Raw genomic sequence first — 15,418 nt, 5'->3', positions numbered from 1 at the left:
GGTAAGGAGACCCTAGAGGTCCTCCTTGACGCTCATTTTCCTGGAAGCTCGCCTCTTATGGGGGAGCTTTCCAATGAACTCTCTGATACGCGCATGGAGGTTAACAATCTCATTAATGAGGATAAGCTGAAATGGGCTCTCGAGAGTTTTGGTCCGCATTAATCACCGGGTCCTGATGGTATTATACCTGCTGATCTACAGCACAATAAGGATGTCATAATCCCCTGGCTGATTAAAATTTACTCGGCCTGCCTAGAATGGTCCTACATTACTGAATCGTACCAGATGTACGGTAGTCTTTATACCCAAAGGGGGAAAGGCTTCTCATACGAAACCGAATGATTTCAGGCCAATTAGTCTGTCATCCTTTCTCTTAAAAATCTTGGACAGGATTATCGATCTGCACATTAGGAGTACGATCGATCCTGACCGTTTATCTGCATCTCAACATGCCTACATGAAAGGCAGATATGTTGAAACTGCCCTACATTCACTTGTAGGTTTTGTCGAAAAATCACTCGAGTACAAGGAATATGCGTTAGTGGCCTTCCTTGATATTGAAGGGTGCTTCAATAATGTACTACCAGAATCAATTTTATTGGAACTGGTTAGGCTGGGTGTTACCCAGCCGATCTCCCAATTTATTGATAGGCCTTTGACTAATTAAACCACTATTTCACAATGCCTGCAACAATCACTAAGTCGTTTGAGCTACAACAGTGGTCTCAGTGTCAATTCAGGGAAGACTGAACTTGTTTTATTCTCGAATAGATACAAGATTCCCTCCTTCCCTCTTCCCCGCGTAAACGGGGTAGAGCTTAAACTCTCTGATAATGCAAAATACTTAGGTATTATTCTTGATTCTAAACTACTATGGAATTTGAATATCAAAGCAAAGCATCTATCGCGATGTAAGCATGTAGGAGAGCAATTGGCATGAATTAGTCCCAAGACTGCGAAATGGATCTTCGACATGGTTATAAAGCCAATTCATTGGAAAAATCCACCTACTGCAATCATGCTGAAGGTATAATGCGAGCTTCTGCACTTCTGCATCTATCGCGATGTAAGCATGTAGGAGAGCAATTGGCATGAATTAGTCCCAAGACTGCGAAATGGATCTTCGACATGGTTATAAAGCCAATTCTTTGGAAAAATCCACCTACTGCAATCATGCTGAAGGTATAATGCGAGCTTCTGCACTTATGATCACAGGTGCGATTCGAAGCACGCCATCACAGGCGCTGTTTACACTTATGCACTGGCTGCCTGCCGATTTGTTATCCAGGCCTTAAACTCGGCAGTTAGACTTCATGCCGCAGGGATATGGAAGCCAAACCGACATGGTCATGCTTCTATCCTGGGGAATACGACTTGCATCCCCGAGAATACCGTTTATGCTCTCCCACGCTCCTTCCGGACAAAAGATTCACAGTTAAGATGTCAAACGAACCATCCTTCTCAGAAGGAGCAACACTTGACATCCACACTGATGGATCTAAGTCCTCAACAGGTGTGGGTGGTGGTTTCTTTATCCCCCACTTTAATAAAGCGGTGTGTTTTAGGCTAGACAACAACTGTAGCGTCTTGCAGGCTGAAATCTCAGCTATAAAAAGAGCGGTTAACTGGATGAGGTACTATAGAATATGCAATGGAAATATTCGAATTTGTACTGACAGTAAACCTGCTATAAAATCTTTATCTGGTGTCTGCACGACATCCAGACTGGTTCGCGAATGTTGGGTGTCAAGATAGCGAACCATTCGTGCCTGGAACTACTCTGGGTACCGGGTCACTCCAATATTCCCGGAAATAGAAAAGCGGACGAACTAGCAAAAACTGGTTCCCGCCTTCACATAAGGGATACTGACACTTTAGTTGGTGTCCCGCTTTCATGCTGTAAAGCCTTTATTCAGCATGAACTTTATGGGTTTGCTCAGACCAGATGGTCATCACTGACCCACTGCTCAATATCAAGAATGACCTGGCCCCTATACGATGAGCAAGCGAGTCGGTCAAATGGCCGACTGCCTCAACAACCTAACCTAAAATCATATACCGATATTGTTCATTTTCAATAACGAACTCCATCAACTAAAATTATTTTGACAAATATTGGCTAGGTCGTTTTAGGCTGTAATAAGATCCCAGCATATACTTTTATGGATATTAGACCAATATTTTGATGTGTTGCAAACTGTGTAAAATGTTCTTTGACTCCCTGGTGAGTTGTGTCTTCCAAGTGGTGATTTAGCGATCTTGAAAGTGACGGAACTAATAGTGAATCACATTGTTCGCCGGTCTCTGGTAAGATTTTATGTTGATAGCCATGCTGCACTTAAAGCATTAATATGTCATAGCTGTATTCTTACATAGTCGTAGGAAGAAGAAAAGATCTAAGTGTTATTATGACCGTTTACTAAAGGCTGTGTTGGGTACCATGACTCTGGAATGTACACAAATGAGGTATCTGGCGAACTGACACGATGAGGCTCGAATCTTGACCCACATGAACGGAACAAGAAGTTAAAGCCACCCCTTTGTCATTTTTTTTAGGTTGATTTCCGATGGATTCCGTGACTTTATCAATCAGTCTTGGAATAGAAAGAATTGCACATTATATATGGCGTTTTTGACAAGGCTTGATTCTAAAGCAACCGGATTTATTATTGGGGTAGATGGTGTACACCAAGAACACTGGCTATAAAACATTATTAAAATACATAAATTTTTCTTAGCACAAAATAAATTTGTAATCTGTTTTTGTTTCATTTGTTTACGTTTTTACAGAAATTCACCACACAACAATCAAAAACAGCTGTTAGGGTTTGCTGTTTTATCAAAAGGTTGTTTTATTAACGGGTATACTTTTTCAGACTTTTTCCGATTTTTCGATTTTTTTCGACTTTTTGACTTCTTTTTACTTTTTTTCGACTATTTTTTTTACTTTTTTGAGTTTTTCCGACTATTTTAGAGTTTTTGACTTTTTTTCCACTTATTTAAAATTTTCGACTATTTTGGACTTTATTCTCTGATTTTAGAGCTTTCGACTTTTTCAGACTTTTTTCGACTTTTACGACTTTTTTTATACCCGTTATAAAACAACCTTTTGATAAAACAGCAAACCCTAACACCTGTTTTTGATTGTTGTGTGGTGAGTTTCTGTAAAAACGTAAACAAATGAAACAAAAACAATTACTAGACATATTTATTTTGTGCTAAGAAAAATTTATGCATTTTAATAATGTTTTTTAGCCAGTGCAAGTGTTCTTGGTATACACCATCTACCCCAATAATAATCCCGGTTTCTTTAGAATCAAGTATTTTTAAAACGGTCATATATAATGTGCAATTCATTCTATATTCCATGACTGGTTGATAGAGTCACGGAATCCATCGGAGATCAACCTAAAAAATGAAAAAGGGGTGGCTTTAACTTCTTGTTCCGTTCATATGGGGCAAGATTCGAGACTCATCGTATCAGTTCGCCAGATACCTCATTTGTGTATATTGCAGGGTCCTGGTAACCCACATAGCCTTATTCTAAACGGTCTCATAATAACACTTAGATCTTTTCTTCATTCTACGACTATGCAAGAATACAGCTATGACATATTAATGCTTTAAGTGCAACATGACTATCAACCTAAAATCTTACCAGAGACCGGCGAACAATGTGATTCCCTATTAGTTCCGTCACTTTCAAGATCGCTAAATCACCACTTGGAAGACACAACCCATCAGGGAGTCAAGGAACATTTTACACCGTTTGTAACACATCGAAATATTGGTCTAATGTCCATAAAAGTATATGCTGGGATCTTATTACAGTCTAAGACCATCTAGCCAATATTTTCCAAAATAATTTTAGTTGATGGAGTTTTTTATTGAAAATGGACAATATCGGTATATGATAAACTCATCAGGGAGTCGAAGAACCTTTTACACCGTTTGTAACACATCGAAATATTGGTCTAAAATCCGTAAAAGTATAGACTGGGATCTTAGCCAATATTTGTCAAAATATTTTTAGTTGATGGAGTTTATTATTGAGCTTCAATATTCAAATATAGCGAAGAAAAACGACAAAAACAAGTTTTATAGGAACTAAAACTAATAATTTAACCTATCCCCGATATAAGGTCCACCTCGGGAAATTACTACCGCTCATAACTGGCTTAAAAAATGTATATCTATAAAATTCGACATGATAACTTTTATATGAAACAAAATTTATCTGTTGAATTTTGTAAGGGTCGGTCCACAGTTGACCCTAGCTAAAATCGCAAACAGATTATGCCATCCGATTTCTACACTTCCAACTTAAAGTTCTATATAGGTTTTTATCGAGCACAAGATCGTCCGATAGCAGTTATATATCATTTTATATATACGGCCATAGTAACATTTTTTGTAAAAAAAAAGTTTGTTGTTGTAGTACACACCCTAGAACGATGAAATCCGGAAAAAATTTATGCCATCCGATCTCTACACTTCCAACTTAAAGTTCTATATAGGTTTTTATCGAGCACAAGATCGTCCGATATCATTTTCTATATATGACCATAGTAACATTTTTTGAATGTTTTTTATTAAAAGGCATTCTGTAACGATATAAATATTTTTATATTTTATCAGATTTGTTCCTTTCCACATTTATATACATATTTTAATATCTGCTGCGGGTAGTCACCTTGAGTCTTCGGGCACGGTGCAGAGGCTTAAGCATCCTAGGATGTGAACTAAGAACTATCCTCCCCATACCTCACAGCGTCTGTCCTCTATGTTAAGAGCGGCTGTGGGGTAATGACCATCTTCGGTCGCCTAGCGATCACGACCTCAAATTGGTAGCGTCTGTTCCCTTAGTTAGGGCGGCTACCAATTCCCCCCCTCCCCTTCTTTTTTGATGTCGGTCCGGGACTGTGGTTTTGGGTTACCTAGGCAACATAACAGTACCTTCTAGCGTCTGCTCCCTATGTTAAGGGCGGCTGGAAGGTACAATCTGATTCTGTCAGTCTGAATGTTTTTGGTCGTAACAAAATCCAGGGTGCGTCTGACTCATATTGAGCGGCATCCTGGTCTGCGTCTGACTCCAGCGGCAGTGTCTTTTTTCACACCTGTGGTAGAGGTATAAACTACTGACCACATCTAAACATGTGCCCCATGCCAGCACTGGACCGAACACGATCACCGTCTCGGAGAATCTCAACGTACAGCCATCTTCATCAAAGAAGGCCTCGTCGGGACCAAAGAGAGGTGATGACCAATGCGGCATGACAAAGTCTGCTAGCACAACACCCAAGGGACTGTCTGCATCTTCCTCTTCTCGAGGTATGGCGACGGTCACCAAAGGTGCAGCAAGCAGGCCTAGTATAAAGCGGCAAAGGTCAGGTGAAACGCAGGTGTCTGAGGGTAAGCGGTTGAAACCATCAACTAGCTTAACATCAGCACCTGAGCTACAAGTAGCCATCATAGACCGTAGTCATCCCGATGGGAAAATTACTACGGACAGATGGCTACTTCTGGAGGAGAAGATCTTGCGGGCACTAGTTGACGAACTCGCACGCAGTGAGGATGACTCCTTTACTGCGTTCGATGGCGCCAAATGGTCAAAGGGTGTCAAAATCATCGGATGCGGTAATGAGAAAGCCCTAGGCTTTCTCAAAAACTGCATCCGAGGAGTTGGCGAACCCTGGCCCAACGCAAAGATTGAAATCGTCCCACTGGACCAAGTACCTTTTCGTACGACGGTGAGAGTGTGGGTTCCTCCTCCTATTCTGGAGGACAAATCCATACTAACACTAATCAAGCGTCAGAATAAGGAACTTGGTACTGATGACTGGACGATAGAACGAGGACGCACGAGGGACAATGGAGAAGGTAAGGATCTCTGGATCAAAATTGGTTCAGAATCCCTCCGACTCCTTCGTTCCTCTCAAGGCGTCATAAAGTACGGGCTCAACCAACTTCGGTTGATCTTGCCCGCAGAGAAACGCAGTGATGAGTCCAAGCGGCCTGAGGGTGGTACAGATTAATCTGCACCACTCCGAAGCAGCAACGGACGACTTGCTGCGCTTTATGGAGAAGGAAGTTATCCACGTGGCCTTAATCCAAGAACCCTGGCTTGCAGCCAGTAAAGTTTGAGGCGTCCGGTCACGAAACTATGTGCTCCTCTCTCCAATCCCTGAAGGTAAAATAAGAGCGACAGGGGCTACCCACTCTAATTATATCATCTGCGTACCTACCGTACGACGAAGACAATCCGCCCTCACGTGCCGTACGCACACTAATAGAATGGTGTGATACAAGGGGCCATGATCTTGTCATAGGATGTGATGCTAATGCCCATCATATTCTGTGGGGGAGCTCGGATATAAATGACAGGGGTGAGTGTTTACTTCAATACCTTCTAACTACTAACCTTAGTGTTTGCAATAGGGGTAATAGACCAACGTTTTTCAATAGGATCAGGGAACAGGTCATTGATATTACTTTGAAGGGAACACTGACTCAGTCAGAATTCTTGATTGGAGAGTATCACTCGAGTGCTCATTCTCTGATCATCACAGAATAATCTTTACGATACAGCTTACGATGGCTAGGGAAAATCCCTTTAGAAATCCTAGGAAAACCGACTGGGTCAAATTCGGTAATCTGATTGATACCATACCACCTCTGGAAACGGATGGACTGCATGGTACACAGGACTTGGACGACTCAGTAGATTATCTATCCAGGACTTTAAGGGAAGCCTACTATGCTTCATGTAGGATGCGGCAGGTACCTAGGAAATTCCGGCAACCATGGTGGAATCCTAAACTAATGCAGCTAAGGAAAGAATGTAGGAAACTATTTAATAAAGCGAAGAGGGATCAGAACCCGTTAAGCTGGGACGACTATCGTCAAAGCTTCAATACTTTCAAGAGGGAAACCAGAAGGGCTAAGAGTACCACGGAGGCATCACGTCTACGTAAGGTGCTATCCAAAGACCCCGGTACGCCTGGATTCCTGATGAAACCGGATGGTAACTTTACTGAAAGTAGCACCGAAACTCTGGAACTGCCAGATGGCATATTCCCAGCACTACTCCAAAAATCGATCACCACCATCATGCCATGGCTAATTATGATATTTAGGAGCAGCCTGGAAACAGGATACATTCCTAAAGTATGGAGAGAGGTTACAGTGGTATTTATCCCCAAAGCGGAAAAAGTAAACCATAGTACCGCCAAAGACTATAGGCCGATCAGTCTGTCATCGTTTTTATTGAAAACATTGGAAAGATTGGTCGACATCCATGTCAGGAACATCATCTCTCCTGATAACTTCTGTAGAGCACAACACGCATACCTGAAAGGAAGGTCGGTGGAGACAGCCTTACATGACGTTGTCGGAACCATAGAGAAGGCACTTGACATAAAGGAATATGTTATGGCATCTTTCTTGGACGTTGAGGGTGCGTTTAACAACGTGAACATATCCGCAATAGTCGATGCACTGGGTGACCTAGGTGTCGATCAGCGGATAAAAAACTGGACAGAAAACATGCTTAAGAGTAGGGCCATTAACTCTAATATGGGTATTGGCAAGACAAGGAAAGTCGTGACAAGGGGCACACCACAAGGTGGTGTTATCTCTCCACTCCTGTGGAATCTTGTCGTGAATAAAATCCTTTTCAGACTCAGTAGGATGGGCTTCAAAGTAGTCGCATATGCTGACGACGTCGTGCTCCTTATTCAAGGGGAGTTTCTTCCCACAATAAGTGAACTCATGGAATCAGCCCTTAGCGTTCTACTATCATGGGCCAAGGAAAACGGTCTTGGTGTCAACCCGGCCAAAACTGAACTGGTTCTTTTCACCAGGAGGTACAAAATTCCAGAATTCAGACCTCCGCGTTTGGATGGTACCATTTTGAACACCTCAAGCGAAGCCAAATATCTTGGCGTAATCCTAGACTCTAAACTCACGTGGAAACGTAATGCTGAGAGTCGAATGAAGAAGGCATTATGTGCCTTCTATATATGTAAGAAAACCTTTGGGAAAAGATGGGGTCTTAAACCATACATTGTGCACTGGATGTACACCGCGGTCATAAGACCTATCTTGACCTACGGAGCTCTTGTATGGTGGAGAGCGGTGGATACCAAGACTTATCTCTCTATTCTGAACAAGGTACAAAGATTGGCATGTCTTGCAATCACTGGCTGTTTGAGTTCCACCCCTCAGGCTAGTCTAGAGACGATGCTGAACATAACTCCCCTTGATATATACATCAAATGCATTTCTGCTAAATCTGCTCTACGACTTAAACAGTCGAACGGGTTGAAGCACGACCGCATTGGTCATGGCACCATCCTACAAAAGATAGGCAGGCCTATCATGGGGCAGGAAACAGATTACATTCCATCTACACTGAATTTTAATAGGTCATTCAAGACCAAAATACCGACAAGGGATGATTGGGCCGCGAATACTGTCCTAAGGGATGACGTGATCTCAATCTACACAGATGGCTCAAAGACAGAAAGAGGCACGGGATCGGGAATCTTCTCCGATAAACTAAATCTTCTACTGTCTCTTCGACTACCTGACACCTGCACGGTCCTTCAGGCAGAGATATATGCCATCTATACTGCCGCGAGAAGAATCCGGGAACTAAATCTCGAAAATTCGACTATACATATATATTGGGAAAGCCTTGCATCAATCAAGGCTCTTAACTCCAATGTTATTAAGTCGAAATGTCTTCTCAATTGCATTCAATCGTTGGCACAACTGACACAATATCACGTTGAGTTGATATGAGTTCCAGGACATGAGGGCATCCGGGGAAATGAAATATCTCATGAATGCGCAACCAAAGGGTCGTCCCTGCACTTAACCCTTGCGCAAAAGGATATTCACGCTCCCCTGACGACCCTATCAAAACTGATAGATGAATGGGCTCTGAGTGAGACGGAACTCAGGTGGTCAAATCTCACCACTTGTAGAATATCGAGACTGCTCTGGCCCACTCTGACAACGGATAGGACTAAGACCCTCTTATCTCTTGGTAAGAACTCGATTAGGCTTCTAACTGGTATAATTACTGGGCACTGTATGATTGGACATATGTCAGAACGTATGGGCTACCCAAATCATAGCTACTGTAGAAGCTGCTTGGACGAAGAGGAAGTGGAATCGGTACAACACCTTCTATGTGACTGTCCAGCCTTACAAGAGCACAGACTACTCTATCTGGGTAGAGCTCTTTTTCATGATCTAGACTGTCTCAGAGATGCGTCACTGATAAACATGATCGGTTTTATTAAAAGTACCGGCTGGTTTACATGGAGACCGAACGAACCAAGTAGTCAACGAAATTAGGGAGGGTAACCATTCTCTCATCGCTAGGGAATGGTAATTCTAAGGGTATCACAATGGGCCATAAGGCCTCCGAGTGAACTCGCTTGCTAGCGAGCAACCCACGTAATCTACCTTCCTACCTTAATTGATCAAAAATATTTTTTTTAAAGTAAATCATGAAAATCAATTTTTTTGAATCTTTTCCACGTGCATAAACACGTATTAAAAATGTAAATAATGAAAACGAGTTTTTGCGTCTTTCCCACGTGCAGAAACACATATTTGTAAACAAAAAACTCACCACACTAAAAAAAAATTTTATTTTGATAAAACAGCTATTAGAGTTTGTTTTATTTTTCGTCGGGTTGTTTTCTTTATGTGCGTACTTTTTTCGACTTTCCGACTGTTCGACTTTTATTTACAAAGTCGACTTTTTTCATAGACGATATTCGAGTTATCTACTTTTTGGAACGACTTTCGACTTTTTTCGACAAAAAGTTTATTGTTCGATTATTCGAAAGTCGATTTATAGAACCCTACACAGCAACAGGGATAGATGATGACTCCTAGAACACAGACACTGATTATAAAACATTGTATGTATTCAAATACATATATTTTTCTTAGCACAAAATGAATTTGTCTAGTTATTTGTTTTTGTTTCATTTGTTTACGTTTTTACAGAAACTCACCACACAACAATCAAAAACAGCTGTTAGGGTTTGCTGATTTATCAAGAGGTTGTTTTATTAACGGGTATCGAAATTCAACTTTTCAAAATACAAAAAGTTGGAAAGTCGAATTTTTGTATCAACTATATAACCCCATGTCTATATTAGACAAATATTTATTAAGCTAAACGTCAAATTGTTATCATGATAAGAAATTAGCAGGTACATATGACATTTATTAGCGTTATAACGTCGTTATGAAATTGTTGTCTAAGCAATTGTTTACCCCGTGTCTATATTAGCCAAATATTTATCACGATACTTGACAAAACGTCGGCAGAAAAATTGTCAGTTTTTTGTTTATGTTAATTCATAGGGGTAACAAAATGCTGATTTTATCACGACAACTCACAGATAATTCTATTGAAATAATGCTAAATTTTATAAAAACAATTAAAATTTAATGAAAATTTTGTAAATAAACACTAATTTCACTAAAACTTATGTTAAAAATCAATTTTAATTGCACAAAAACAAAATTCTAAACAAATTTTACAATAAAATGACGTTTGTTATCAAGACAACGTTGTCTAAACAATTGTTAGACAACACTGTCATAACGACGTTATAACGCTAATAAATGCCGTCTGTACCTGCTAATTTTTTATCATGATAACAATTTGACGTTTAGCATAATTTGTCTAATATAGACACGGGGTTAGACAACGTTGACTTGCAATAAACGTCATTTTATTGTAAAATTTGTTTAGAATTTTGTTTTTGTGTAATAAAAACTGATTTTTAACATAAGTTTTAGTGAAATTTTATAAATATTTGTCTAATATAGACAGGGGGTAACCCTACTTTGAGTGTAATTTTTAACCTATTGGTCCTAGCAAAAATTGTCCAAAGCAATTAAAATAGCTATTTCTTCATTATTTCGAAAACAAATTTATTTTTTTTTGTTTTTGTTTTTAATTTTTTTCAAAGTGGTCCCTTTCTTTTTTTTTTGCTTAAAAAACAGCTTTTACAATTTCCTTGAAGGGCTTTATAGTCCCATAATGGGATGTGAGTGGAATATGTATCAAAACATATATTTTTTAACTATAAAATAATTTTTTTTCAATACTTGTCACCTAATTTTCCCCTAGTTTTTCTAAGTGGAAGTTTTTGTCGTATTTTTTTTACTCAAAAATTAAATATTTTTTTTTTTTTTTTTTTGAAAGAATGAAGAAATATGTATCTGAACTCCTTTGGACTCATAAATTCTTCATAATTAACAACAATTATTCTATTTTTAATAAAAATTAAAAATGTTCTGCTAAAAAATATTTTCGATTTTATGTACAATAAACTTTTACTTTATTTAATAAACATCACATATTTGTAAACAAATTTTAAGTCCAGAAAAAAACAAATTTCCTTCTGTTTTTGGACGTTTGTTGTACAACAACTCGTGTCCATACTTTTTCATTATACTTTACATAAATACATACATACGTATTCGACGTATTCATACAGTCGATTTTTGTCGAAATCTATTATTTTGTTTAAAAATGCTAATTGACTATCTTGAAGGAAAAAATCTAATACATTGCGTATGTCCATTTTTTAAATAATATTCGAAATAAGTCATAATAACAAAATCCGTCTAAAAAATAACTCTCATATTGATAAAAACTTAATAAAGTTGTTGATGGTTTACTGTAGGTATTTTGTATGGAAAATGTGCGCAATAAGCCCAAAATAAACGATTTATAAGAATTTGATGGTAAGACTTAAAAAAATAATTCAATGATGCTTTATGCTTTTTATAGGAAAATTAAAAAAAAAATTTTCATTTTTAAATCTTGCAGCATTTTATTTTTCACATAAGTCGGAAAGACAACTTTTTTCAAAATGTAAAAATTCAACCTTCGTATAATAAGTAATTTTTTCATGTGTACATAGTAATTTTATTATTGGGATTAAAAAGAATGATTTTACTTACATATTGGCAACGCTAATTCTTATAAAGTGAAAAATTCTTGACGAATAACCCGAAATTTCGTCGTAAATAGTTTGCGAAATAAATTGGTTGATATATTAGACCATCAATTTTTTTAAATCAAATAACATTCATTTGAGAATTCGCAACATTTCATTAATTTTGCTAGTTAAAAAGTGAAACAATACATTTTCAAAAAATTAGTAAATCTAACCTTATACATTTTCACAATTCCTTGTGATTCAAAAATGGCAACCAGTGACAAAACCGTCGATGATTCGCTCTACCCAATTGCTGTTCTTATAGATGAGCTTAAAAATGAAGATGTCCAAGTAAGTTTGCTATGTGCATAATGTACAAAATTAATACAGGTGATATTTGATTGTTCAAAAAATGGTTTTTAATACATATTTTTGTCATATACATATATATGTATGTACATACGTATATGTACATATGTATATACAGTCGCTCCAAGCCAAACCCAGACACTTACATAAAATAAATTAGATGACAAATCTAGTGAAATGAATTAATAAAAAAACAACTGTTATTCTATTTTCATTTGTGCATTTTTTTAAGATAAATGGATGCGATTTCAATAATATAACTAGGTATAGCCCCAGGGTGATAGGTATTTTGGAACAAACCTAAACTTAAAACGTTTTATAAACAATAATAATATTGGTATAATACCTATAACGAATATAAAAAGATTTGGAACAAGTAATAATAACAGACTTTTTGAGAAGATAAAGGCTATAAATTTTTTTGGCTTCAAAATCATGTCAAAAATTGTACCATTCAGACTCTTTGATTGCACCCTGTAACAATTTTGAAACAAAGCTTTCACACATAGAAAAGTTGATATGTATGTGAAACTGGTGTCTATTTATAGCAAAATCTGCATGTTCTGTTTTTTACAATCAGCTTTTGTATCCTGGACTTCAAAGTTAAAAAGACTAACAATTTCAAATGAATATTGTATGACCCTAATATTGGTATCTAATGAAAGCTGCGAATATATGCATTCCACCTATATTATTCATTTGGCTCACTTAGACAATACATCTAAAAAGAATGTAAATTTAAAGAAAGTGATTTTTAAAATAAAAATGTTTCACTACTTTTTTGTGGCAAATTTTCTTTAAGGTCCAAACACATGCAGACCTTTACGACAAATTGCGACTGACAGCTCGTGTTCACTATATGTATTTAAATGAGAGCCGTCACAATAAATCCGTCAAACTTGTGCACGAAGTAAAAAAGTTAAAAATTATTCAACTTTGGCGTACGAAAAAAAGAGGAAGGGAAAATGAAAATAAAAACAAAACTCAAAATTATTGTTTAGTCTTTTTTGTTGTGTATAATTGTAATTTATGTGTGTGCGAAAAACACCATTTTAAAATTAAATATTTTTTTTTTTACCAAAGTATAACATTTTTACATTAAATATTTTATATTGTAATATATTTTATATTATTAAAACCAGAGACAGTAATTGTTATTATTTTTATTTTAAAAAAATTAAAATTACAAATTTTATTTGGTTTGTATTTTATTTCTCAGAAAATACAAATTGTTTTTGATTTGAATTTTTTATATTTTTCGTAAAAATTACTGACAACTTTTTCAAATAAAAATCAATAATAAAAAATACAAATAATTTTTAAACCAAAAGGCATAGCCAAAAAGCATAAATAAAAATCAGGCTATGATTTTTATTTTTTGGAATTATAAAACTCATTATGCGATATTTACCTTTAAAACACATTAAAAATGATCGGGTTTAAAGAGAGATTAATAGAAAATTGGTAAAATTTCTTTACCACTGATATCATCGATTCGAAAATTGAAAAATTAATATTTTTTAGGTGATTTTTATTCTTTGCTTTGAAAAATAAAAATCATTGATTGATTTCTATTTTTTGTTTGAGTAAATAAAAATTACTGAATGAGTATTATTAAAAACAACATAAATAATTTTTTATTGAAACAAATAGAATAAAAATCAAAAATAATTGTACCCTACACCACTTTAGTGGGGAGGGTATATTGGATTTGTGCTGATGTTTGTAACATACAAAAATATTCGTCCTAGACCCACCTTAAAGTATACCAATCGGCTTAGAATCGTTTTCTGAGACGATTAAGCTATGTCCGTCCGTCCGTCCGTCTGGCTGGCTGTCCATGTAAACCTTGTGCGCAAGGTACAGGTCGCCCCCATAGGAGAGAACCCCCGAAAAGGGAATCTGAGCTCATAATTATGTTAAATATACAGATATATCGATAAAATATGGCACAACTAAGTTTTATAGAAGTCTTGATGACCCTGCCAAATTTCATAAAGATCGGGCCCCATTTGACCCTAGCTCCCATACAAAGTCCCCTTCAGAAAATTACTTTAATGTCCCAAATTAACTTATCAACACAAATATCGCGATGAAATTCAGCACAATAAAATATTATGTAAATTTAAATATATTCACAAAATTTTATCGGGCTTGGTCCATATTTGCCCCTAGACCCCATATAAAGCCTCTTTCAGAAAATTAGTTTTTCATCCATAAATTGCTTAAATGTATCGGAACAAGGGAATATTGAAGATAAATGCTTTATTATGAAAATAAATCACATTTAATATTCATAACTGGTGTAGGGTATCATATGGTCGGCCACGCCCGACTATACTTTCTTACTTGTTTTTATTTTCAATTTTTATTATAAAAATCAAGAAAAAAAAAGTTTATTGAAGAAATCGATAAAAAAATTTTATTATAAAAATCAAGAAAAAAAAGTTTATTGAAGAAATCGATAAAAAATGGTCTGGGAAATATTTTGGTACATTCAAAACATTTCTAGGACGATTCTTTCATACTGATTTTTTTAACCAAAAATTTCATAGATAATAATTATTTTCTGTCTCTGATTAAAACATATCTAATTAGTTTTTCTTTATCAACGCAACAATTATGTATCACTTTTTTTACGTTGCGTAGCTGTCAGTCGCAGTTCGTCGTAAAGTATTGTATGTGTTTTGACCTTTAAGCTTCCAATTCTTTTTTAATCCCGATGAATTGAAAAAATTTGTATAATTTTAAAGAAGAAATTCTCATTTTCATTTGATATTTATAATAACATTTTTTCAAATAAATTTGAAATTCCTTTTGAAATCGTATGTCCTTTAAACTTTAAGGTACTTTTACAGGGGCATAAGAGCTGATTATGAAAAACTGAGAACACAAAGTTAACACAATGGTCCACAGTTTCTTGTACGTATAGATTTTTTCATGTGTGAAAATGGCTGTTGCACTGTGTTGTAAGTAAAATGACTATGATGATGATATTTTTTATCGGACCACCCGAAAGTAGACGTTCTTTTGGGTGGGCTGGCTTCTAAAGTTCAAAAGTTTAA

At 36.5% G+C, this 15,418-nt stretch overlaps 1 protein-coding gene across 3 annotated transcripts in view; it reads left to right on the top strand.

Annotated features, from left to right (window-relative positions):
- Positions 1-11,965: 11,965 nt before the first annotated feature.
- Positions 11,966-15,418, top strand: part of LOC119613764 (serine/threonine-protein phosphatase PP2A 65 kDa regulatory subunit) — a 163,918-nt gene continuing 160,465 nt past the window's right edge. The window contains exon 1 of one of the 3 annotated variants that reach the window (XM_037969813.1): positions 11,966-12,335. In XM_037969813.1, the coding sequence (XP_037825741.1) occupies positions 12,252-12,335 (84 nt within the window). In that variant the 5' untranslated portion in view covers positions 11,966-12,251. The remainder of the gene's footprint in view (positions 12,336-15,418) is intronic. The other 2 variants (XM_037969797.1, XM_037969804.1) reach the window with 2 other exon arrangements.

Source organism: Lucilia sericata, unplaced genomic scaffold (genome assembly GCF_015586225.1).
Source record: "Lucilia sericata isolate MDLA Ls3-8-SP2 unplaced genomic scaffold, ASM1558622v1 Contig000040F_arrow, whole genome shotgun sequence".
NCBI classification, from domain to species: domain Eukaryota; kingdom Metazoa; phylum Arthropoda; class Insecta; order Diptera; family Calliphoridae; genus Lucilia; species Lucilia sericata.
The sequence above is the reverse complement of the archived record's forward strand: the minus strand, read 5'-3'. Positions and strand labels throughout refer to the sequence as shown.